The sequence below is a fragment of the Canis lupus genome, chromosome 21, assembly GCF_003254725.2.
Source record: "Canis lupus dingo isolate Sandy chromosome 21, ASM325472v2, whole genome shotgun sequence".
NCBI lineage: Eukaryota > Metazoa > Chordata > Mammalia > Carnivora > Canidae > Canis > Canis lupus.
The window spans coordinates 35867303-35891716 of record NC_064263.1 but is presented as its reverse complement, the minus strand read 5'-3'; the positions used below and the strand labels follow the sequence as shown (position 1 = coordinate 35891716).

At 42.2% G+C, this 24414-nt stretch overlaps 1 protein-coding gene across 7 annotated transcripts in view; it reads right to left on the bottom strand.

The window, feature by feature from the left end:
• Positions 1-6576: 6576 nt before the first annotated feature.
• Positions 6577-24414, bottom strand: part of MICAL2 (microtubule associated monooxygenase, calponin and LIM domain containing 2) — a 222680-nt gene continuing 204842 nt past the window's right edge. For 6 of the 7 annotated variants that reach the window (XM_025459499.3, XM_049099082.1, XM_049099084.1 and 3 more), the window contains 3 exons: positions 15785-15887; positions 11628-11701; positions 6577-10542 (listed from right to left, as the gene is read on the bottom strand). In XM_025459499.3, coding sequence (XP_025315284.3) covers positions 10358-10542; positions 11628-11701; positions 15785-15887 — 362 coding nt within the window. In that variant the 3' untranslated portion in view covers positions 6577-10357. The remainder of the gene's footprint in view (positions 10543-11627; positions 11702-15784; positions 15888-24414) is intronic. The other variant, XM_049099081.1, reaches the window with a different exon arrangement.

Here is a 24414-nt window from a genome sequence, read left to right as displayed (position 1 = left end):
AGTTATTTGTTTTTTTTTTAAGATTTTATTTACTTATTTGAGAGAGAGAGAGAGGGTGTATGATTGAGCACGAGCAGGGCTAGGGAGGTAGAGGGAGAAGCAGGCTCCCCACTGAGCAGGGAGCCGATATGGGGCTCCATCCCAGGACCCTGAGATCATGACCTAAGCCAAAGGCAGACGTTTAACCAACTGAGCCACCCAGGTGCCCAGAATAAAGTTATCTGTAACTCTTACCTTTCTGTGAAAGATATTTTTGGAATAGCTTTGTTGATACAGACAGTGAAATGATGAAGTCCTATTAAACAGTAACCTGTATGGGTATGAATGGTTCCTAGGGCCTCAACGTTTTGCAGATGTCTTGTTTTCAAACCTTCCTGCCTTTAAGATAATTATCAATCTTCCTTGAAAGAGAGATTCCCATTAGGGAATGAGCAGTGGATTATAAATCAGTACCCCTCCAAGTGTAGCCTGAAAACCCATCTTGATCTGCAAACTGTTATTGGTCCTCAGCGATATAAATACAGAAATTAAGAGTGTTTAGAAACTTTTATAGGAATTCAACAATGCAATCTTATATTTGTTTACTATGACAATAAAAATTGGGAGCTTATATTTAGAATATCTTTTCATTTTATTTTTCTGGTAATTCTTTTCTTATGGTATTTTCCAAAAATATTGGTCTGGGATGGATCAGTTCTTCACCATAGAGCATTTGGAAAGTGCTGTTCCAAATTGCTCCAGTTTGCTTACAGAGTTCACTCTCTTTTGATATTATTATGATAATATGATATTGATATTTGATATTATGTGTTGATAGTCCTTATGGATATGATCTAGTTTTTGCTCAGAAGATTAAATGAGTTAGTACCTGAGAAAGCATCTTACATATAGGCTCTGGCACTGAAATAGATTGAATCTAAATCCTGCTTAATCAAGGGCACATACCTCATGCTGTTCTTTTAAAAGCTGCAAAGAAGAACCTGCACCAGTTCTCTCCACTGTAAATCAGTACCTGTAATTATGGCCCTACTGCTGAGCCGCCCTTCTCATGCTTGGTCATTGGACTCCTCTTATCCAAGGGTTAATGATAAGGACAGCTCACAAATGAAATGTGCTTTGCTGTGAGACTCTACTGAATCTCTAGGTCAGTCTCTCCATGAAATCTAGACCTAGACATACCGCCCTGAGAGAGTGCGAACCTGGTTCCAGTCCTGGCTCAGTGGCTGGGTGTCCCTGGATGAATGGTTGCCCCTTCCAGTCCTTCCATTTCCATCATCAGGGAGGTGAAGGCAGTCTTAAAGCTGAACGTCACACATACCCGATGATCAACAATTTCAATCTAGGTGATACCCAAGAGGAATGAGGGCATCTGTGCCCTCCCATACATCTTCTAGAAAGTTCGTAGCAGCACTGTTTGAATGCCTATTAAGAGTTGAGCCCATAAATAAATTGTGATAGTCACACAAAATGGAGCATTATACAGCATGGAGAATGAACAATTTGCAACCACAAGGAATAACAGAGATGTGACTCACAATATTGAGTGAAAAAAAAATCAGACACGATAATAGCATATACTCTATGATTCTGGTCATATAAAGTTCAAAAACAGGCAAAACTGTTTTTAAAACCTAACACTCTGTTAGGTGTTAGAAATCAAGATAATAGTGAGCCTTAGCAGGGAGGCTAGTGACAAGAATGTGGCAAGGTGGGTGAGAAGGCATGAGGGGAGGCTACAGGACTGGTAGTGTTCTTTTTCTTGATCTGGGTACTGGTTATTCACTTTGGAAATTCGTGGCACATGAACTTAATATATTCTTTCAACAGTTTCCTATGTGTATGTGGTTCTTTTATATAAAATGAAGCCATGGGGATCCCTGGGTGGCGCAGCGGTCTGGCGCCTGCCTTTGGCCCAGGGCGTGATCCTGGAGACCCGGGATCGGATCCCACGTCGGGCTCCCGGTGCATGGAGCCTGCTTCTCCCTCTGCCTGTGTCTCTGCCTCTCTCTCTCTCTCTCTGTGACTATCACAAATAAATAAAAATAAAAAAAAAAATTTAAAAAAAAAAAAAAAAAAAAAAAAAAATAAAATGAAGCCATGACAGTTCATGCCCTTTAGGGTCCCTTTTATTTCCATGGTCCATATCACTCAAAAATCCACTGGTCTCAGACTAGGTCACATCTGTCCCCAGACCTTCCCTTAGATCATTTTTCTAGTTGAACAGGTACTGCCCTCAGCCACCCAGCATTGTTCCCACCCTGGTCTTTTCATCTTCCCTCAGCGATTCCAACAAGGAAAGGCGGTGGGGCGGGGGGGGGGGGGGGGTTTGTAATTCACAAGGCAGGAGCAGGCAGTGGTGAAAGTTTGGGGTTCGAATCACCATTCTGCAGTCAAGCATCTATGCAATCTTGTGCAAGTGATTTAACTTCTATGTCTCAGGTTCTCATCATAATGCGAACAAATGAACACTAGCCTCATAAAGTTGTTGAGAGGATCAAAAGAGTGTAAACTACTCTGCTGTTATCTGCCTAGCAGATAACAAGTCTTAGCTCAATAAAGTGTTGATTATTACATTTCATTGGAGACTCATAAATGGTATCATTACCTCCATTTTATAGGTAAGTTGCTTAAAACTCGAAGAGTTTAAATAACTTGCTTCAGATCAACAGCTGATAACTGAGAGATTAATACTATAGCTCTTAGAATCTGTTCTCCCAAATATCTACAGAAGCCACAATTTTCAGCTGGGATATGGTTCCTTGGAATAAAGACTATATTGCAGTCCTATGATAAACTTTGATCAATGGGTTGTGACCAAAAGTGTTATGCGACAGCTTCCAGGATTCCTAACACATAGATGGGAAGGGGGTATTCAGTTTCTCATGTCATCAGACTACAGGCCAAGCCCCCCACTGAGAACAGCTGGAAAAGCTGGACGCTGAGCGTAAAATAAATCTTGAGAGCACTGGAAAGCTGCCAAAACTTACAGGGCCACAATCTCGGAGAAGAAGGGACCCCAGAGAAGTGAGCCCATCACCCGGGACTTCTTTCCCCCAATTTCAGGAGAGGGAGCTGGGAAGCTGGGAGGTTGAACTGGACAATTGCCAATCTCACAAGGATAAGTTGACAAATGATCAGGGGCCACCAAACCAGGGACCCCCCAGGAATCTCCCCCACTTGCTTTAGTTTGGGACTCTAAAAGATTACCCTTTGGTAGACAAAGAAAAAATAGTAAAAGTAAAAAGCACAACAGAGAAAAATTGTGAATAGCAGACCCAAACAGAACTACAGCGTATGACGTAAAGAAAATCATTCCAGATGGAAGCTTGGTGACACAGGAAGGAAGAAAGCACAAACAAAAGGGTAAATGCAAAAGGATATTATCTAGGGGTGCCTTGGTGGCTCAGTTGCTTAAGAATGTGCTGCTGTTGGCTCAGGTCATGATCCCAGGGTCCTGACATTGAGCCCCACATCCAGCTCTCTGCTTGGCAGAGAGCCTGCTTCTCCCTCTGCTGCTCCCCCTGCTTGTGCTCTCTCTCTTTCTCTGTCAAATAAATAAAATCTTTTTTAAAAAAAAGCAAAAGGATATTAACTAAGTAAAATAATCATAATGTCTTATAGAACTTAAAAATGTAGAAATCAAATTAAAATCCACAGAAGTGAAAACATTTCAGTTAGGAAATGAGTAAATGGAGTTAGAGTTCCAAGGTCCAGTCACTGGGAAGAAGTACAGGTAACAATTTATACTGGACTTTGATAAATCAAGGTATTGTGTTGTAGCCTGTAGGGTAACCATTAAAGAATAGTGAGAGAGTAACTAGTAAGATAATGGAGAGAAAATTGGAGTCTGTGTGCTCCATTCAGATAGATTTCATAAATGGTATTTGTAATCTGTATCTGTCGTATTTAAGCAACTTGCCTTTTGCATTCTGGTTTCTTTTTCTTTGGTATGTTACTTTTTGTCGTTGTATAGATTAAAAGCCCAGGATATGGAAGTAAAACGAGCATCCCAAATTAAGGTAAAAGTCAAACTGGAAGAGGTTTTCCCTGGGGGAAGTTCTATACTTCCCAAATGTGAATACCATCTGTTATGGGTTGAGTTGCGTCCCCTAAAAATATATTGAAATCTTGACCCCAGAACCTCACAATGTGACCTTATTTGGCAATAGAGTCATTGCAGATGGACTTAGTTATGCTAAAATAGGATGTCAGACAAACTGGAAGAGGATGGGCTCCCAACCCGTAAAACCAATATCCTTGAAAGAGGTAAGTTTGAGCACAAATATTCACAGAGGAAAGATGAGTGAAGACACACAGGAAACAGCCAGCCAGCCAGCCACTGGAATTATGCTTCCATCAGCCAAGGGATGCTTGGGGAAGCTTAGTAGAAAGCTTTGCAGGGAACGCACATTCATTTTGGACTTGTAGCCTCCAGAACTGTAAGAGATTACATTTCTGTTGTGTCAAACCATCCAGCTTGTGGTGCTTTGTTATGGCTGCCCTACAAAAATAATATACCAGCCAAGGGACAAAATAGGCCCCTGCAGATCATGAAGAGGGTTCTACAAAGGGTCTGTATCTTAATCAATAATCCGAGGTTGTTTGACCACATCAAAGCGGTGGGAGCTGGGTGGGGTGGGGGTGGGGGGCTGGGGGGGGTGTGGGAGGCAGGGTAGGGGGTTGCTGGTGGTGAAGAGAAGCCAGCCAGAGCCTCCTGGGGACTTCTTTGATCACTGAAAGAAATGTGCTCTCGGGATGAAAAGAATGTGTGAGAGATAAAATGGCTCTGGAGTGGAACTCTTAAGTGAGTGTTTCTCTTGGGAACTTGGAGGTATTAGCAGTGGCCTCTGAAGGCCAGGCTGCCAGCGAGCATGTCCTTCAAGAGTCCTGCCTGCATGGATTAAGGCAGCCAGATGGCAGGGTGGGGGTGGGGGAGTGAGGAAAGCCATCAGGGCAGGGAAAGTTGAAAGACCACAGCCTTGGTTTGTGACATGGGGAACTGAGGGTGTGGTGTTGTCAAGGATCACATGGCATGATGCCATTCAAATGGCCTCTGATCCAGCCATCCTGGAATGTGTCCCCAGATCTTGGAGACAGGCAACCTGGTTACCTATCCTTTAAGAGTCCAGTAGTCAACTGTAGACATTAGTAGAGAGGGATTCCTCACCTGAGCACGGTAGCTGAGTGCCAACTACATGTAGAGATGGATCTCTAAAATCAGTAGCTCCTACTTGAGCGGTCTAACAGAGGGACAGAGAACACTCTAGAAGAACAACAGCAGGGGCAAAGCTTATAAGGACAGAAAGGAGCAGTGGTCAGACGCTTCAGACCCAGCTAGGCAAGAATACCTGGGGTCCCAGTGATTCTGTTTGTGTGTGGTCCACATCACAGGCTACCATATTACTCCCATGGTCTCCCCTACCTTTTCCCCGGCCAGTGTGATTGGAGGAGCAAGGTCACAGTTGTCATGACTGTAATTTCCCTTCCTCCCCCACCTGCCTCCAGACTCCTGGAGGAGCAAGAGTCTCCACCTGCATCTCTGCTAGGGAAGCTCTTAAAGATATTTAAATGTTTCCTTTTAGGAAATTAGGTGAAAAATATTACATCTAACCATGAGCTGGACCCCAGTCACCATGGCCAGATGGTGTCTTCAGGAAGTACACGAGACACCACTGGCCAAAGAAGTCAGCAAAAGCCAGGTCAGAGACACAGAGTCCCGAAAGGGAAGTGGCAAAGCTCTGGAAAGTGCTGTCCTTGGCCTAGTTTATAGCTCCTACCTCCTCTTGTGGGAAATGCCTCCATTCTTCCCTGTTCTGCTGAGATTTGAGTTGTGGTTTTCTGTTTCTGCTGTTGGGGGATTAGAACAAGTCAAGGTGCCATCAAAAGTGGCTGGCCTTTTTTGCTGTCCTCCCTCCTGCTGCAATGTTAGTGCTTGCAAAGCAGGCGCTCTTATCTGAAATTGTTTACTTTTTGTTAATATTCAACAAAAAAAATATGGAACATTGCAAATATTCCATCAGCAGACAAAGCTTTCCAACAATGGGGAAATTCAGTGTGAAATGCTGAGGACTGACCACTTGGTTACCCCGATGCAGCAATTCTGGGGGATCATGCTGCCACATTTCATGAAAATTTGCATACACTGGGGTGAAGAAGAATGGAAACAAACAAACAAACGTGTGATCTTGAAAGTGCATATTGAAGAAAGAGGCCAGTTCAGTGCATTCCTGCCGAGTGAATGTAACACAAAACCAGGCCGGGCCAGGCAAGAAGGGGAGAGGAATGGGGAGGTGGCACCAGGATTGCCTTTGTTTCTTCGTGTCCCCAGCATTGAGGGTCACTTTCTCTGTCGGGAAGGATAGACTCGGGGTGAGACTTCACTCCTCTTGCCAATCCGGTCCTATGTGCTGGTCAGGTAAGTCCTTTCAGGTGGCCCAGTGGCCATAAAGCGTCCAACTGCTAATTCACAGACTCCCCAGTGAAAATCAAAGCTTTGCCCCATTCCTTTCACTGGAAATAAAGAAATGGAACAGACGCCACCCTCGGAAGTGCCAGACCAAGCCCAAGTGAAAATGGTTTGATTCCTTTAACAGAAAACCATTTATTTGGGGTTCATTTCAGTATTTATAGCAGTGCCCATGTAATGCCTTTCAGCCCACAGGAGGAGTTCCCAGTGGTCAGAGCAGATTAATCTTTTACAAGCCACTCAGCAGTGAGGTTAGAAGATAAACAGTAGGTGAGACGGTACACGCTCCCCTGTATGTGACCCTTCCTATTACGATAAACTACATTCGAGCTCACCACATCCGATGACTGCCACTCTCTCTGCTCATGTGGCAGCCCCAGCTGCCCCCTGCCACCTCTGTCCTGCTGAGGTAGTTCTCTCATCGGCCACCTGGGTGGGACTTGCTGCCATTTTCAGTTTGGGAGGAAAAGCCTGTAAATCTGCTTCCCGGGAAGACAGACATTGCCGAATTGTCATTTGCCTCCAGAATGCAGGAAACATCAATTTCATTGCAGCTCATCAGAGTTGGAAACACCTGCCACTTCCTTTCTGGGTTGCAATTACCATGCAGCATCTCAGCATTGATGGAGTCCAAGCAGCCTAACACTGGCAGAGTCAAGGTTTAAATGAAACAGTACAGCCCGTTATTATTTTTCACAGTTTTGGAAACGAACTTCTTTGTATTGCCAGTGAAGTGCTGTAATCGTTGGGGGTAAAAGTCTTCCTGGTTGAGACGAATGTGAGCGGAATAGGCTGATGCTTATAATAAAAATAGTTCTTTATCTCTGTATTTATTTGGGAATGGTACTTGTTAATCTTTGCATTTATTTGCGGGTGGAGTGGAGGCCTGATATTCTTCCCTAATGGCAGCCCCTGCTGAGAGCTGCACAACCCCATAGGCAATCAGAGAATGTTTGTTAAACAACTAGGTCGACAAATGAATGGCTTGGGAGGGCAAGCTTAAGAACTGTCCTATTGGTCCATCTTATGTAAAATCCTAAACTTGAAACTCTGGTGAGCCCTTTAGTTTAACTGAGAAGCTGTGTGGGACTGGCTCAGAAATATGACCTGAGACTGGGGCTTTATGTCTCATCCAGAGTCCTAAATTGTCCAGCTTTGATCGCATATGTCCTTCTATGAGACAGAAGAAACTGTTCTCATAATCATCATAATCCCACTCATACTGCATAAAAAATCATCTTTAAAATGTACACTATTTTACATTTTGAGGCTCTTAGCACATTCTTTATTGTGAATAAGGAATGCAACTATTCAAAATAATTCAACAGCCACATTTAGAAGTGTTCGCTGAAATGGTTTCATGTACTGGTAACACTGAAAGCCGGGGTAAGTAAACGGCTGTTATGTATGAGGTTTATGTCTCAGCTTGGCCAGATAAGACTCAGCCTTAAGCTGCAGAACAGTCTTTGGAAGAGAAAGTGAACAAATTGCTTCTCTCATCAATTAATAGAACACTAGAGCCAAGAAACACCTTCTTTCTTGGCCCTCTTGGGAGAATCTTTCTTTTAGATGAAAATAGAACAAATTAAAATAAGTGGCAATTAATTCTCTTGTATAATAACAACTCAGACACCACGCATGTGAGCCTCATCTGTTACATGTACGCCAGCACCAAAGAGCACACTTCCACATAACTGACAGAAAAGACTGGGTTCGGGTATTTCTAAACATTCTAGAATACAAACGGGAGTTCTATATCTTTTTCTTTAAATGAATTAAAATTCCTGAGTATCCACAGTCTTACCTTTAAATACTTGATGACTGAAAATATTATTTTAACTATCTCCAGAAATCTTTAATACTATACAACTCACTGCCCCAAACATCTGGGTTATTTATATGTTAAATAGCTTATATACCAATATCTCAGTGACAATGAGTGACAACAGGCCTTCTCCAAATTATAACACAGGAAAACCAGAATTATAAGGCAACCATATTAGCAATTTCTAACAAATATATAAATAAATAAGAATAGATAAATAGCAGAAATGGCACAGTTTCAATAGATAGATGCCTGCACATATTCCCTTGTAGAATAATTCATGTACTAGAAGACCTGATTCTTAAAAAAAAAAAAAAAAAAGAAAGAAAGGAAAAGAGAACTGCAACCCTCAGAATCTGGAATGCCGTGGAAGGGTTGCCTTTTGATATCACCCAAAGAGTTGGCGAGCTCGGGAAATCCAGTTACATTTCTCATTTCTGGCTGGTCGGCTAGCCAGATTGGCATGCATGGACAGCATCTCAGATAGAAGTGGTTCATGGTCAACTTATATTGAGGAGAATTAGGTCTACGGTCAGAGCCAACTGTTGCAAAGCACCTTCTGTTCGGTGACACATTTACACACTTACAGAAATGAGAGAGGCCAAACATGTAACAAAGAGTTCCTCAGTCTGTCTCTTGTCAGCAACAGACTGAATCTTCAAAGAATCCCATTGAGGGAAAACAATTCAATACTTTTTGACAACCCATCACTATTTAAAACAGATCAGTTTTCTCTGGTTCCCATATGAACCATCAAAAAGGCCCAGGAGTCGCCTGTCAGTGCATAAACTCCACCTCCTGGCTTTCTTTGCACATTGAAAATGTCATTAAAAAAAAAAAAAAATCCATGACCCAGTTTGGAATTTGGTCACTGCATTTGGTAAACGGGGTCACTGCACTCAGCTCCCGGGTGAAGTCAGAAGTGGTTTTGTCCTTGTCCTGTGGAGTTCCTGGGGAATCCCTGGAGAGAGTGTGGGAGATACTTCTCTTTGGACCTGAGAAGACCACCCCCCCTGGGGGGAAGACAACCTTGCCTTGGATCACTAGTGAGTGTGTTTCAGTAGCAGCACCAGCCTCGCCAATACTTTATCAACAAATGAGTTTCCTTTTTGCCCTCACCAACAGTTATAAAAAAAAAAAAAAAGCACTGGAAAACTATTCATTTTCTAGAAACGCTTTTCACTATGTTCCAGTGGCAATAAGGAGTGCTCTGAGAACAAAAGCTTTCCCAAGCCCGCAGTATTTGATGAACACTAACAATCCTGCTGGTAGGAAGTTAAAGTTTTATTTCCTTTCTTTCTTTCTTTCTTTCTTTCTTTCTTTCTTTCTTTCTTTCTTTCTTTCTTCTTTCTTTCTTTCTTTCTTTCTTTCTTTTTTCTTTCTTTCTTTCTTCTTTCTTTCTTAATAAAATTAAGGCTCAAATGTTGTATTAAACTCTCGTTGCTTATGTATATTATATTAAGGCTTATAAATACAACTGGTAAATTAAATTCACCCTGGATTGAATTAACACCTGCTATATGAGTTATTTGCTTTATGTAATCAGTAATCTCAAGGTTTCTCCTTTTTCTCTGGAAACACAATTTAAATATTAACCTAATCTTTAAACTGCGGCTGCTTCTTTCTGACATTTGGAAACCGGTCACCCGTGCAAAAAAAGGCAAATATGGATATATTAATGAAAAGGCAGCTTCTTAAAAATCTTAAGATGTGTAACTCAATGAATCGGGAAGATAAATGATAAAAGCAGCAGGAAAGTCGATCTCTGTGTCACTTTCTAGGGAAAACAATGCTGGTCATCTGCCAAGGTCACCTCCAATGTGAGACCTGCCAAAGTGACTGCCAATTTCATAACAGTCTGTGTGTTTTCTTCATTATAATCTCTGGAAGGGTCTTGGGCAGCTGTACTCCATATGAGAGAATTTTCATTTTTAAGACTAGATGGCAATAGGGTATCACTTAAGTTCCAGGTATTGCAGATTCCGCCAAAGGAACTGTGAGCGCGTGAGGTGCGCTTGGCTCCATCTGTCCTCAGCCAGCATCCAGGGGCAGCGCCCTGCGCCTGCTCACGTCCTGCTCAGCTGACAGCCCCTGGAGAATATGAAGCTTTCAAAGTGCTGGTCTTCAGCCTTTTCTTTTATGCGCTGTTCCTCTAAGGAGCATACGAGTCTGTCCCTTTGTTCAATCACTTGCATCATCTCGCTGAATAATTCTTGCTCCTCGTTTAGATCATTCTCATCTTTCTGGCTCTCTGAAAAACAAAAAGGGAAAAGCTTTGGACCTCAGGTAACACGTGGCCCCGGGGAGAGGGCTCTTGACATGGGCATTCTTGACGGTGTGGGACTCGCTCGGCCTTTTAATTTTCATGGAGAAAACAGGGAAATGAATTTAACACCAGGGAACTGTTCTTGAAGTCACAGGTTAGCAAAGAGGGTGCTTTGAGATGCCGTCAACTCAGTTTTCATCTTGAGAATATATATAAAGCAACAGGGGGAAATCCCTTTGTGGGGGAAGAGAGTATCAGCCAAGCCCGCCTGGTTTCTCCAGCCTCCCCTCCCCTGCAGAAAAGAAACCAACAAAACAACAAAAAGGCTGTTTTCCCTAAATACATCTGAACTACAACAAAGAAATCCATGTGAGAAGTTTCTAAGTAAACCATCAGCATCGTGGCTACCATTTCAAAGCCAAGAATCCTCTTTTTTATTTGTAGTTCAAGGCAAATTGCAGCCCTTTGAGCAGAGACCAGGCCAAAGCAAAATAAGGCTCTGGTTGGCCAAGGGGATTGTGTCTCCGCGTCTCCGGGCGTAACTATTTTTCCCCTTCTGCCTTCAGAGTACAAGAGCTTCTTCCTAATTGGCCTGACCATCGGATTGCCTGGGGGAGGTAGGACTGCTAGGGAAGGAAGGGAAAGAGCAAGAAGCAGGTAGTAATGACTCCTGCCAGTCAAAATAGATTCTAAGGCAGATGCAAGTCTTGTCAACCACATCATGGCCTTTGATGGAGAGGACTTTATAAATACTCTAGCATCTTCCTTGAACATACTGGGTGGGGACCAGGCAGTGAGAGCGATCCTGGAGCAGAGAAGGGCCGCTGTTTCTCACAGCAGGCTCAGTTCTGAGGACAGGAGTCAGGAAGGAGGTACACAGGACGAAAGGGAGATAGAGAAGCACCATTCCCTTTGCACCTCATGTTTATAGAGCCTCCGCCTTTGCCTCCAGGATGCTTGCACAAGATGGAAAGAGCACCCCGCTTTGGGATTTACAGCGTGCTCTGTGCAAGTACCTTGCTGGGGAGAAAGGTCTTTAACAGGGGCCCCAAACATATCACTGTACTCACCCTCTTTAAGCATCTTCTGTCTCAATTTCTGTTCCAGTCTGCTTTGATGATCTTCTAATTCTAATTCTTGGGCCCTGGGGGTAAGAAAATGTTCACACCTTGTAAATACTGAAGATCTGCCTACAAACCCTGCCAATAAGCTCTTTGACTAGAGCTATTGTATTCTTCTTCTTCTTCTTTTTTTTTTCTTCTTATTACAATTGGGGTCTTGGAATCTCTCTGAACAGAAAGGTCTGCTGCTGAAGGAGCTGAGAAGGGCTGCTGGGATATGCTGAAGTCAAGAAACCATGGAGAAGCTTGTGATGTGATCCCAGGGGGTGTTTGGAAGGCCACTCAGGCCACCCTCTGGAGAATGGATCGTTAAGAAATGACCAGTAGAATTCAGGGGAGAGGGACACCTGGGTGGCTCAGCAGTTAAGCATCTGCCTTCGACTCAGGGCATGATCCTGGAGACCCGGGATCGAGTTCTGCATTGGGCTCCCTGCATGGAGCCTGCTTCTCCCTCTGTCTGTGTCTCTGCCTCTCTCTCTGTGTCTCTCACGAATGAATAAATAAAATCTTAAAAAAAAATAATCCAGGGGAGAAACAATGACAACCTAAAACTCCCTTCTCTTTTAGGGGCAACATGACTTCAAGTATCACCTCTAAGAACTACCCAATCTCTGACTGTAGTAAACAACAAAACAAAGAGAAGGAAACAGGAGCAAGCCATTTTGCCCAGGGGGAAGCATAAAAAATCGAGACAGCTATCCACCTGGTTGCAGGAGACGTGGAAAGAAGAGTCAGTGATGCTTTGGCGTAGTCCAACTGAGGTCCCTGGGTTTCCACCAATAAGTACAGCAAAGTGAAAAGGTGAAGTTAGTTCTCATTTAAGGTCACTTTGAAACTTCTTGAGCTTAACAATGCCCGGGGAGATCCCATGTGCATCCCAGGTGTGTGCAAGGTGCCCACACGCTAGGCCCAGGGCCATGTGGAGGGAGGCTCCCACCTTTGGAAACTCCACTCCGGAGTTCTCCGAAGGAATGAGGACCACAAACAGATGTCACAGGGCTCAGAGATGGTAGCTGAAGTCATGTGAATCCTTCAAAGGAAGACCATAGAGAAAGGAAAGGTCGAAAACAGGAGCTTGGAAATGCCTCCATTTAGAAGCCAAACAAAAGAGATGTAACCAGGAAGGAAGTGATCAAGGCTTGAAAGCCAATCAAAACAAGACATGCAGCATCGCTGAAACCAAGAGGATAATGTTTTGAGAAAGGACAGAGAGGCTGAGGTGAGAGGTTCCCTGTTGCAGAGACGCTGAAGAGGGCAAGGGCTCAGAATAGATCTGGGTTTGTAATCATGGGTCCTTCCCTTCCAGCCCCACCCACAGTGGGCACATGTCTCTGCCACAGCGTTGGGGTCATTTTGCTGTGCCCTGTTGTTGCTGCCCGATTTTTACTACTTCTCCTACGACTTGGGCCAAGATCCCAGCCACACTCAACCTTCTGCCTTTTGTTATTGACCTGGAACTTCTCTTGGCCACCTCTGGTCACCACCAATGGAAGTGGAGCACTCAAGGCTTCCTTTAGGAGAGAAGTTTCTGGGAGGAGTGCAGAAAGCTGAGTGTGGGGTGTAGAATGCACCCGGTGTCATGTTGTCCCCAGCCAATGACCTGGAGCTGGACTCCTCCCATGCTGTCCCTGCTCTGGTGCTCCCTCTGACCTGGCTGAGATGTTTTCTGGGGCTCCAACACCATAGTTCTCTGGCTCCTCTGCCCAATTCTCTTTCCTCCCCCCTCTCCTTTCACAGGTGTTAGGACCACAGAGGGTCTACAGATTTCCCTAACTCCCCCTCCAATTTTCCTTCATCCCAACATGTCTCTTGAACTTTTTTTTTTTTGAGATTTATTATTTATTTGAGAGAGAGAGTGTGTATGGGCATGTAGTGGGGAGGGACAAAGGGAGAGGGAGAGAGAGAATCCCAAGCAGACTCCCCACTGATCGCAGAGCCCGACGATGGGCTCGATCCCAGGTCCCTGAGATCATGACCTGAGCTGAAATCAAGAGCTGGCCACTTAACTGACTGAGCCAGCCAGGCACCACTGTCTCTTGTGCTTCTAATCCTGTCTTGGCATCTGCTTTCCCAAAGTTGCTCGTCAAAAATGTTTGTTTTGTTCAACCAGGCCTTCCTCTAAACTGAAACCTAGCCTTTAACAGAGCTCCCATCTGCTTCTGTCTAGCTCATATGACTGAGTTCTTCCCTCTGGCCTGTCCTGGAGAAGAAGGTTCCCTCTGGCCACGTGCTAACTAGGGAAACCAGGCACTGAGCAGTAAGCAGTAGGGCCACTGCCTTCCTGATTCTCACAGGTCAAACCTACACACTGACTGCTCCTTCCACAAACCCCATGGAGCTCATGCCATGTTTTCTTATTTGCTGGTGTGCTATGTGTTTGCATATCTGTCTCCCCTAAAACCATGAGATCCTAGAAGATAGGGACTGTGGCCTTGCTCATTCTTATTTCCATAGTACCTAGAACAGTTCCTGGTACAGTGTGCTGGATACATTTTTTCCTTCTTCCTTTTTTTTTTTTTTTTAAGACTATCTATTTATTTGACAGAGAGCAAGTGAGCAAACAAACAAGCAGGGGGAGTGGCAGAGGGAGAGGGAGGAGCAGGCTCCCCTTGGAGCAGGGAGCTTGATGCAGTACTGCAGTACTCGTTCCCAGGACCCTGGTATCATGGCCTGAGCCAAAGGCAGACGCCCAACTGACTGAGCCACTGAGGCGTCCCTGTTGGATACATTTTTGTTGAATGAACTTTGTAATTCAGATCTGGTCCATCGGCAGATGATATGGTTGTGTAAAAAGGGCTTTGCAGTCAGGTGGGCAAGGACAAGTGCTGCTCTGAGTCTCAACATGTGCGTCAACTTAAAAAATAATGATAAAAAAAATAATTACTAAGGAAGATCCCTCTTCTTCATTCCTGGACTTCCCTTCCATGTCCATGGAGCTCAATGAGTGCAATTTCTGGCCTCCTTCCCCAGTCCCCACTCTTACTCCCTCTCACCCTGGGAGAGGCAGATTTGGGAAGAAACTAGGTGAACTCAGCTCACACCCTTTTCTCCTGGGATTGGCCTGCCTTTAGCAGATCTGTGTTCTCAATTACTCTGAGCTTTGCCATAGGTCTAGGGCAAGATTTCTGACACTATTGACACTATTGGCATTTTAGGCTGGATAATTATTTGTTGGGTGGTTGTGGGGAGTGGGGTGGAGACGAGGTGTCCTGGGCATTATAGTATGTTAGGTACTGCTCTTGGCCTCTCCTCACTAGGCACCAGAGGCACCTCCCAGGTGTGACAATGAAAAATATCTCCCGACACTGTTGAATATTCCCTGGGTGGTGAAATTGCCCCCAGTTCAGATCGACTGGTCTAGAGTAAAAGCCTTACCCCTATGAAGCAAGTGGGTCTATTGACTTTTGTGACTACCTAGGGGTAATTCCGGGGTCTGGTTAGTGTAGTAGTTTGAATGGTTACAAAGCAAGTGAGTCTATTGACTTTTGTGACTACATAGGGGTAATTCTGGGGTCTGGTTAGTGTAGTAGCTTGAATGGTTACCTCTCAAAGATGTGTCTGCACCCTGGTCGAGTGACCTTCATCTCTTTCAGAGTGTGATGAGATCCAGCTCTACTTTCTGATCTCCACCAGGCTGCAACCTCTCATTCAGAAAGCACAGCCAGAGAAGTCTCAGTCCCTCAGCACGTTAAATACACGAGGAGACAGCCAGGCAGATCTCCTCCCCACGCCCTTCCTGAGGTTCATACTCAGAGGCCAGACACATGCTCCCTCATTGCAGGTGTGTGACTGCAATTATCCCCTGCCCCCACCGGTCTGAGGGACAAGGATGGATTGAAAATACCTTATCCAAATGCCCTCCAGCTCCAGACCCATCACCTGAGATCTGTTTTAGCCATAGGACTCCACCAAGAGAACAGACAACGGGAGAGTCTCTGCACTAATGCCAACATGATATGCAAGACGCCAAATATCAATTTGCCTCAATCACAATTCTGTATGCGCAAGAAGAAAAATTCCTGGGACGTCAACCTGGGAGGGTGAGCCACCCCTCTCCCACCCCCTTTGCTTTTAGGACTCACTGTTATCTGTGTTGCCTTACTTACATGATCAGTAGCTCCGACTCATATCGCATTAATTTATTCTTCTCCAGAGCCAGCTTAAACCATTCCTGCAAAAGCTGTGCTTCATCTTGTGTGCCTGAATCTGCTTAAGAAATCAACAGCAAATGCGTTAGATTGGCATTTCTCTCCCCATGATCAACCTGCTTAGGAGCTGCTTTAGTGGGCTGTGTTTGTAGCGGAAAAAGGCTCAGCAGGCGGCAGCCCCCTGATGGCCTGTTGATGCCTCGGGCTGCAGGCATGGCAAATAAAACCCACCTGTGCATGCTCTAGGGGGAGGTCCTCTTGGACATTTAGGGCATGAATAGTTCAGCTCCAAGGGTCATATAATCTTGATGATGTCCTGCCATAAATGAAACTTCTCTCGCCTACTAGTTCATCCTCCGTAAATCTTCTGTATGTTTATGCATCAAATTCTCCACTAAAGAAAACCCTAGTAACTCTGCTGGTTACTCTTTCCTCCTCCCTTTCCTCCCCCAAAATCAAATGATTCCTGAGTTCCCAGGTGGGGGGTGGCTCCCTTCATGGGGCAGAGAAGCCCATGCCACATTTAATTATAGAGGAGTAGTGATTGGTATCTTGATTTTTTGCACAAAGAAAAGGCAAATGATGGGGGAAAAAATGTTATTAGCTTTGAGTCTCACTGGGAGAATTATATTCATACCTTCTTATAACTTAGATTATGACCTTTATTAAACATAAGCATACCCGTGAGAAAACCGACACTGCTTTTATAGGCGCAATGTTAGATGCTAAATGTTTAGACAATAAAATGTTAAAATCTGGGCATATTGGAGAAGTAGCAACATGAAGGTATTTCACCCTGAAATGAGAACACAGGCTGTATTGCAAAGCTCATGGTCATTCTAGAAAAATTTATACTGGAGTGTCCCATAGGCAGAGAGGAGAATGGTGCAGAGAAGTTACGCGTGACCTTGAGCTTTGGCTTCTTCATTGGTTAAACTGAACAGTAAGACACACAAGTAATATAACATTAATAAGCTACTGTTTGTTATGCAGTGATCATGTGTCAGTCAGCGGGCTTCGTGCATTCTATGGGACATCACATTTAATCCTCGTAACAAACTCACCAGTAGGTTCTCTTATTGTCACCATTTGATAGCTGGAGAAAACAGAGGTTTTTAAAGATTAATCTTCCCAAGCTCACAGTTAGTAAGTGGCAGAGCCAGGGCTTGAACTCAAGTGGGCTTTATCGTAAGCCCAGGCTTTTCACTGCTTGTATCGCACTCCTCCTTCCTCCTCACTCTTTCCTTCTTTCTTACAGTCATGTAAGGTAAATAACACCCCTAACACATGGCCTTGCACATAGCAAGTCATCCATAAAAATGAGTTCCCTTTTCTCCCTTTTTTTTTTTAAGATTTTATTTTGATTTATTTGAGTGAGAGAAAGAGAGAGCATGAGTGGGGGGGGGGGGCGAGGGAGAGGAAGACTCCCCACTGAGCAGGGAGCCCAACGAGGGGCTCCATCCCAGGATCCTGAAATCATGAACTGAGCTGAAGGCAGATGCCCAATCAACTGAGCCACCCAAGTGCCCCTCTCCTTGTCTTCTTGACCACCTTGTCACTGACAGGGACACTTGGGTCCAGAGAGATTTATATGCATTACCCCAGATTTTATAATTAATGGGTGAACTGGTGCTACAATGCAGATCTTGACTTCTGATGAAGTCATTCATTTGTTCATTTCATCCAGCCATGCAGCCATAAATTCATTCATTCATCCAATCCATTCATTGAATAGGTATTGGATATTGCTTTAGGTACTGGAGATACAGTGACAGATAATGCTACATATCATGAGAAATTTGGGCATAGTAAGGCATAATGCCTGCCATCTCCCCCCTCCCCTTTTTAATAGACTCTTTGGATCAGATGGATTTAAAGAGCTAGAATAAAATAGGCTGATAGGAAACTCTTGCAACAGCATAGTAGCAAATAAGTACTCTGGGAATACGGAGAAGGGAGGGTTTTCCTGGTCAGGATACGAGGCTGGCTTCCCAAGAAAGGTGGTGTTTGAATGGGGATGTTGAAGAATGGATAACACTTGGAGAGGAAATGATGAGGATGGGAGAGGACATTTCCAAGGAGAAGGAACAGTGTCAGCAAAAACAAGGGGATGGGACTGAAGGTAGTAGCGCTCAGGCAGGGCCGAGGAGGATGGAGGGGTGCAGGGTGAGGTCTCGGTGTGTCTGAGGATCTTAGTACAGAGGTCCCTGAACATCATGCTAAGGCTCTTGTACTTTGTGCTGTAGAACACAAACGGACACTCAAGGTGGGTGAGTAGGGTAATTTAAGTGAAGTTTTACACAGAAAAGATTAAAAAGGGAGAGAAATAAACGAGATGTTATTTTTCCTTAGGTTTCTGGGATGAGTGAATGAACGATTGAATGAATTCATAAACATGTTGGTACCAACATCTTCTAAGCAATGTTCATGGTGCTGAGGGGCAGGGATGAATAAGCATCGGTACCAACTCTTCAGGAAACTGAGAGCTTGCAGTTCAGTGGGGAAACCCAACACTGCACAGCCAAAGAGAATACAATGTGCCCCTTGCTATGGCAGCAGAGGTGAGAATGAAAGGATGAAGTATATAGACCATCACATATAACAAAAAAGTTACTTTACTTTTATTTACTTGTTAAAAAGATTTTATTTATTTACTTGAGATAGAATGAGAGCGAGCAAGTGAGCAAGAGAGCACAACAGGGAGAAGGGGCAGAGGGATAGGGAGAAGCAGATTCCTCACTAAGCAGGGAGCCCAACACAAGGCTCCATCCCAGGGCCCGGAGATCATGACCTGAGCTGAAGGCAGACACTTAACCGGCTGAGCCACCCAGGTGCCCCATAAAAGTTACTTTAAACTCAGCCTTGGGATCAAACTTCTACTCTTCCACTCCCCCACCATGTGGGCTCGAACCCTAACAGAGCCTCCCTGAGCCTCAGAGCTTCTCATCTGTTACAGAAATGCAGTGGGATGGACTCTGCACACAAGGACCCAGCCCAGGCACGCGATTTAAGCTCAATAAATGGTAATGGTCATTATTCTTTTTTTTTCTCTTCATTTAAAAATTTACAATTTTTAAAATTTTTATTTTTTTTTAATTTTTAATTTTTTTTTAATTTTAAAAATTTTTAATTGTTTTTATTGACGTTCGATTTGCCAACATATAGTATTCAAATCACATAACATGCACGATGGGAAGAACCCTCAGGGGTCATCTGTTCCAGGAATTCCCTCTACCTCCCTCTCACCCCAGCCTCTACAACAACTCTCTGCAAGGTGGAACTCCCCGCAGGGCCCTGTACTCTAAGTACAGAGGACTTCTTTCCATTGGCCTTTGATGGGTTGGCCTCCAGCCACTGAGCCCAGTTTTGCCCTCTGGAGGAGAATAGAGAACACTTAACATTTACACAAAAGGCATTCACATATTTGAAGATAGGTCTCTCTGTTATTCACTGAAGTGTTCTTCTGTCCTAGCCAGCACCCCCGGGTCATCTATCATTGTGTCACAGAGGGCTGCCCACCTCTGCTTGCCCTCTAATCTTCCAGGATGCAACTTAAAGGGAGTCAGCATCAAAGAGAGCATCAACAGCTCAAGAGTGGAGAGACCCTCCTGCACGTTTGCCCAGAGCCCTGGGGCTATAGAGATCTCTTAGCTGCCCTGTGCCCTCACTGGGCTCTTATTACCTTGCACACAAACGTGGTCTTTCCACACTGGTGGCGGTGAAGTCTGATGACTCTGTACTCTATTTGTGCAACTGAGCTTTTCCTTCCCCTAATTCAAGACTTTGTATGCATCTTGCTAAATATCATCTTGTTTATTTCGTTCCATCACAGAGGAAGCTTTTGAATATTTTATCTAGCTGACACAGTTCTAGCTTTGGGATTTCTGCAGAATTGATAAATGGGCATCCTGGACCTTTACGCAATATTGAAGAACAAAACATCAGATAGGACTGGACCAAGAAGGGAGCCATCTGGCCCATCATTAGGGACCCTTCTCAGGCTTTGGGTGAGGCTGTTCTACAGACTCTATAAACACACCCAATCATCCAGCACACATGTCTATATTTTGTCCATGAGGCTGCTAACAGGAAATTTTGGTAAAATAATTTCCTGAAATCAAGCTTCACAATGTCTGCCATGTCCATTGGCACTGCAAACCTCACAACTCCACCCAGAAAAGGAAATGACATTTGTTTTCGCAGCTTCTCAGTAAACACCAGTGGTTCCTAGTAATCTCTAAATTTCTTCCTAAATATTCACAATTTCTTTAATAATTCTTTCTAGAATTTTGACAAGGATCAGAATTCATATTTCTTTCCCATGTGATGTGAAACATAGAAAATATACTGGCCTTTAGTCTTTGGTTCTGGAATTCTCCATGAGTTTCCAAAGATGGAGGTCATACCTACCAGTCATTTCAAACACCAGGGGGTTAAGTTGGTTCATTCAACAAATCCTGATTAATGCCACACCTGAGACACTCTTCTGTATACCATCTTTCACCTGGGCTTAAAAACCTGAATTCATTGCTCTCTCATTTTTCTCACCTAGATTTCTCATCCAGACTCAATTCCCTCTTCTAGATATGTTTAGCATTTCTAGATTGAGGACCATTTTCCTTGATAAAGAAAACATAAAAGCTGAGAGTTGGAAATTCTGCCTTTTTTCATCATGTAACATTACACCATCTGCCTCGGCGCTGGGCCTCTTCTTTCCTTGTTCTCAATCCAAAAGAAACAGCTTTAAAGGCACTATTTTGCTGTCTTTACAGGTTTTTTTTTTTTTTTTCCAGATTCAGCCTCTTTGCTGCATTATACTCACAAGTTCTAGCCAGACTTTTATCCTGCATTACATGTCCCCTTTTTCATCCTTCTAAAATGTGGTCCATGAGAGAGTTACCTTGCAGTCATACTGATTTCTACTGATGCTGTCTGTACTCAACAAACACAAGTTGAACTGAATCATCCCATTCAGTTTTCTTTTCTTCAATGAAATTATTTACAACAGTGTTTTTGGAGTCCTCTTTTCCTCAACAGTCAAAATCACTTCGGGGGATGTCTTTGAACATAACCACAACTGATTCATTTTCCTGTTGATATCTAAGTTGTTCTTCATGTTTTGCTCTGGAATATACACTTGCAAATGAAATTCTTGAACAGTATGGTATGCAAATGGTCAGTTTCATATCAGAAAGCCAAAGTGCTTTCCAAAGAGCTATGGGTATTTATACTCTCACTAACGTTGAATAAAAACCTTCTTTGGTTTCATATCCTTGCCACGTACTTAGTATTATCATATCCTTGCCACATGCTTAGTATTATCAAGTTTTAGAAATTCTGGTAACTTAATAGTTTAAAATAGTTTCTCACTGTAGTCTTTATTTGCATTTTCTCAGTTACTAAGGAGTATTCTTTCTGTGAAATATATATTTTTAATATTTGCCTATATAACAATGGGCTCATCTATTTCTTACTGATTTGTGAGAGTTCTTTACATAGCCTAGAACACTGATTCTTTATTGGTTGCGATACGTAGTTACAAATGTAGTTTCTGAATTAGGGGCTTATCTACTATTTTCCTTTATCATGTTTAAAGACTAACTCCTAGAAGTCATAAAGATTCTTCTTAACTTTTCAAGTTTCATTTTTAATATTAAATTCTTTAATTCTTATGAAATTGTTTGTATGATGTAAGGCTCAATTTCATTATTTTTCCCTCAGTCGAAAACCACTTGTCCCAGAATCACTTATTTCCTGTGATCTGCAATGCTACTGTAGGCTTATATTAAGATTTTGTATATGTGAGATTATGTTTGAGTCTTTTGGTGGCTTTCAATGAAGCACTAAAATTGGCTATATAAAGGTTGTGTACATTTTTTGTTTGATTTCCTCCTAGGTACCATATGTTTTTATGCTAAGCAAGTGAGGTCTTTGTTCTTTCGTTTTTAAATTGCTTTATGCTGAGATCTAGAATGAGATTTTTCTTTTTCTTGCTTTTTCTATTTTAAGCTTATATCCAATTGCTTTTTCTATTTTAAGCTTATATCCAATCACCATCATATAGGCTCTTCATATTTTTAACAATTTATTTGTGCATTTTGAGGGGCTTTTCATGTGGATAATTCTATTATTTGGAAACAGCAAAAATGTGTTTCTTCCTTTCCAAACCTTATGCCATTTTTCCCTTGTCTTATTGTATTGGTTAGGATCTCCCGTGCAATGTTGAAGAGAAAAGCTAGGCATTCTTCTTTTATTTCTGATTTTTTAAGAAATGCTTCTAATATTTTACCATTCAACAGTGATGTTTGCCACAGCATTTTCAAAGATATCCTTCAAGCTAAGAACATTCTATCCTGTTCTGTTCCTTTTTTTGCTAAAAGTTTTTGTCCCAATGAGTGTTGGATTTTGACAAATGATATTTTCTTATTATATTGAAAAGACTATACGGTTTTCCTCTTCCATTTGTTAATATGGTGATTGTTAAATCACCCTTAGTTTGCCAAGTTTAAAAATTAATTGCATTAAATATTCATTTGTATTCTTTTATTTTTTTGAATCTGCTATATCTATGGTTAGTACTGCCTTTTTCATTCCTAATTTGTTTATTTCTGTCTTCTATTTTATTTTAAAAAATCAGTTTAAGAGAGTTGCTTCTAGTGTTTTATTAGTCTCTTCAAAGTACCACCATTTCGCTTGCTTAATCCTTTCCCTCTTACAATGACTCTCTATTTCATTTCCTTCTGCTTATTATCTTCTTTCTTAGGTTTATTTTGTTTTTGCTTTTTCTAAATTAAGTTGAAACTTAACTCATTAACTTTCAGCCTTTCTTCTTTTCTAATAAAAGTATTTAGGGCAATATCTCTTAACATTCCTTTCACTGCATCCCCTGAGTTTTAATCTACTGTTCTCCTTTTCATATTTGGTATACTTTAAATTTCCAAGTATTTCTAGAAATGTCCATTTGATTTTTTTCTTTGAACCATGAGAAATGTATCTTTTAACTTCCCAAATGCATGGTTTTAAAAAATATCTTTAGGCTATTGACTTCTAAGTTAGGTACATGGTCCTATAGGATGTGGTCTGTAGAATTTAGGTTCTCTGAGATTTATTTTATGAGCTAATATGGTCAATTTTTGTAAATCATCATGTGAACTTGAGAAAAATACACATTCTCTAAGTTGGGGGTACAGGGATTTAGAAATGTCTTTTAAATTAAGGTTATTAGTTGCATTGTTCACATTTATACTAATGTTTAGTCTGCTTGACTATCACTTGAAAGATACACTAAAATCTCCTGCCATGGTAGCAGAAATTTCTCCTGATAGTTTATCATTTTTTTGTTTTATATATTTTCAGCCTATTATAGTCAATACTTACACATTTAAAACTGTGATATCTCCTTGGTGAGTTGATCATTTAAAAATTTTGTAGTAATATGGGGTGCCTGGGTGGCTCAGTCAGTTGGGTGAGCTTCTCATTTGGCTTTCGCTCAGCTCATGATCGGGTCCTGGGATCAAGCCCCTCATAGGACTCCTTGCTGAGCATGGAGTCTGCTTGTCTCTCTTCCAGTCCCCCTCCCCTGACCCACCAACTCGTGCTCTCTCTCTCACTCTGAAGTGAATGGATAAATAAAATCTTTTAAAAAATAAAAATTATGTAGTAATTTTATTCCTGTTTATTCCTGATCGTTATTTTGGTATTAAAGGCTATTTTATCTGCTTTTAATGTAATTACCTCTAGAAGTTTTTTCAACTTCTTAAGTATTTTTGTTATGGAGAATTTAAAACACAACAAATCATCCCCAGCTTTATTTAGTTAGTATAAATTTTGCTATCCTTTTTACTTTAACACTTTTTGTGTATTTATGTTTTATATGGATTTGCTAAATGGCATACAGTTGTCTTTTTCATTAACTTTTGTTATGATTACTGAGATATTTGGACTCACTTCAATGTCTTTGTGCTTTTTATCTTCTTAAAGTGCTCTTTTGTTTTTATTTGGAATTGAGTTGGTATTTTTGTTTGACTGATTATTATTTTTAAAAATTTCTTCTCCCTTTGTTTCCTCCAGCAGATTTGGAAGTTATATACTTTATTTCTATTGTTTTATGGATTATATTTAAAATTTAAATAGGTATTTTTTAATATCTTAACAAAATTTAAACTTATTATCTTAGCCTTCTTTTAAACAATATAAGGGCCCTGGAACACTTTATTTCCAATCATTCAACTCCAAACTTACATCTATTTTAGCCTAGTACTTCAGTTCTGTTTTAAAAATCCACATTACTTGGGACGCCTGTGTGGCTTAGTGGTGGAGCATCTGCCTTTGGCTCAGTGCGTGATCCTGGGGTCCTGGGATTGAGTCTCCCATCAGGTTTCCCACGGGGAACCTGCTTCTCCCTCTGCCTATGTCTCTGCCTCTCTCTATGTGTTTCTCATGAATAAATAAACAAAATGTTTTTAAAAATCCATATTATTTTATATTGACAATGTTTATTTGATTTGCTTACATGTTTATTATTCTTTTATTCACCATTTCTTCTTTCATATTTCAGATCATCCTTCAACTTATCTTTTTCTCCTTAA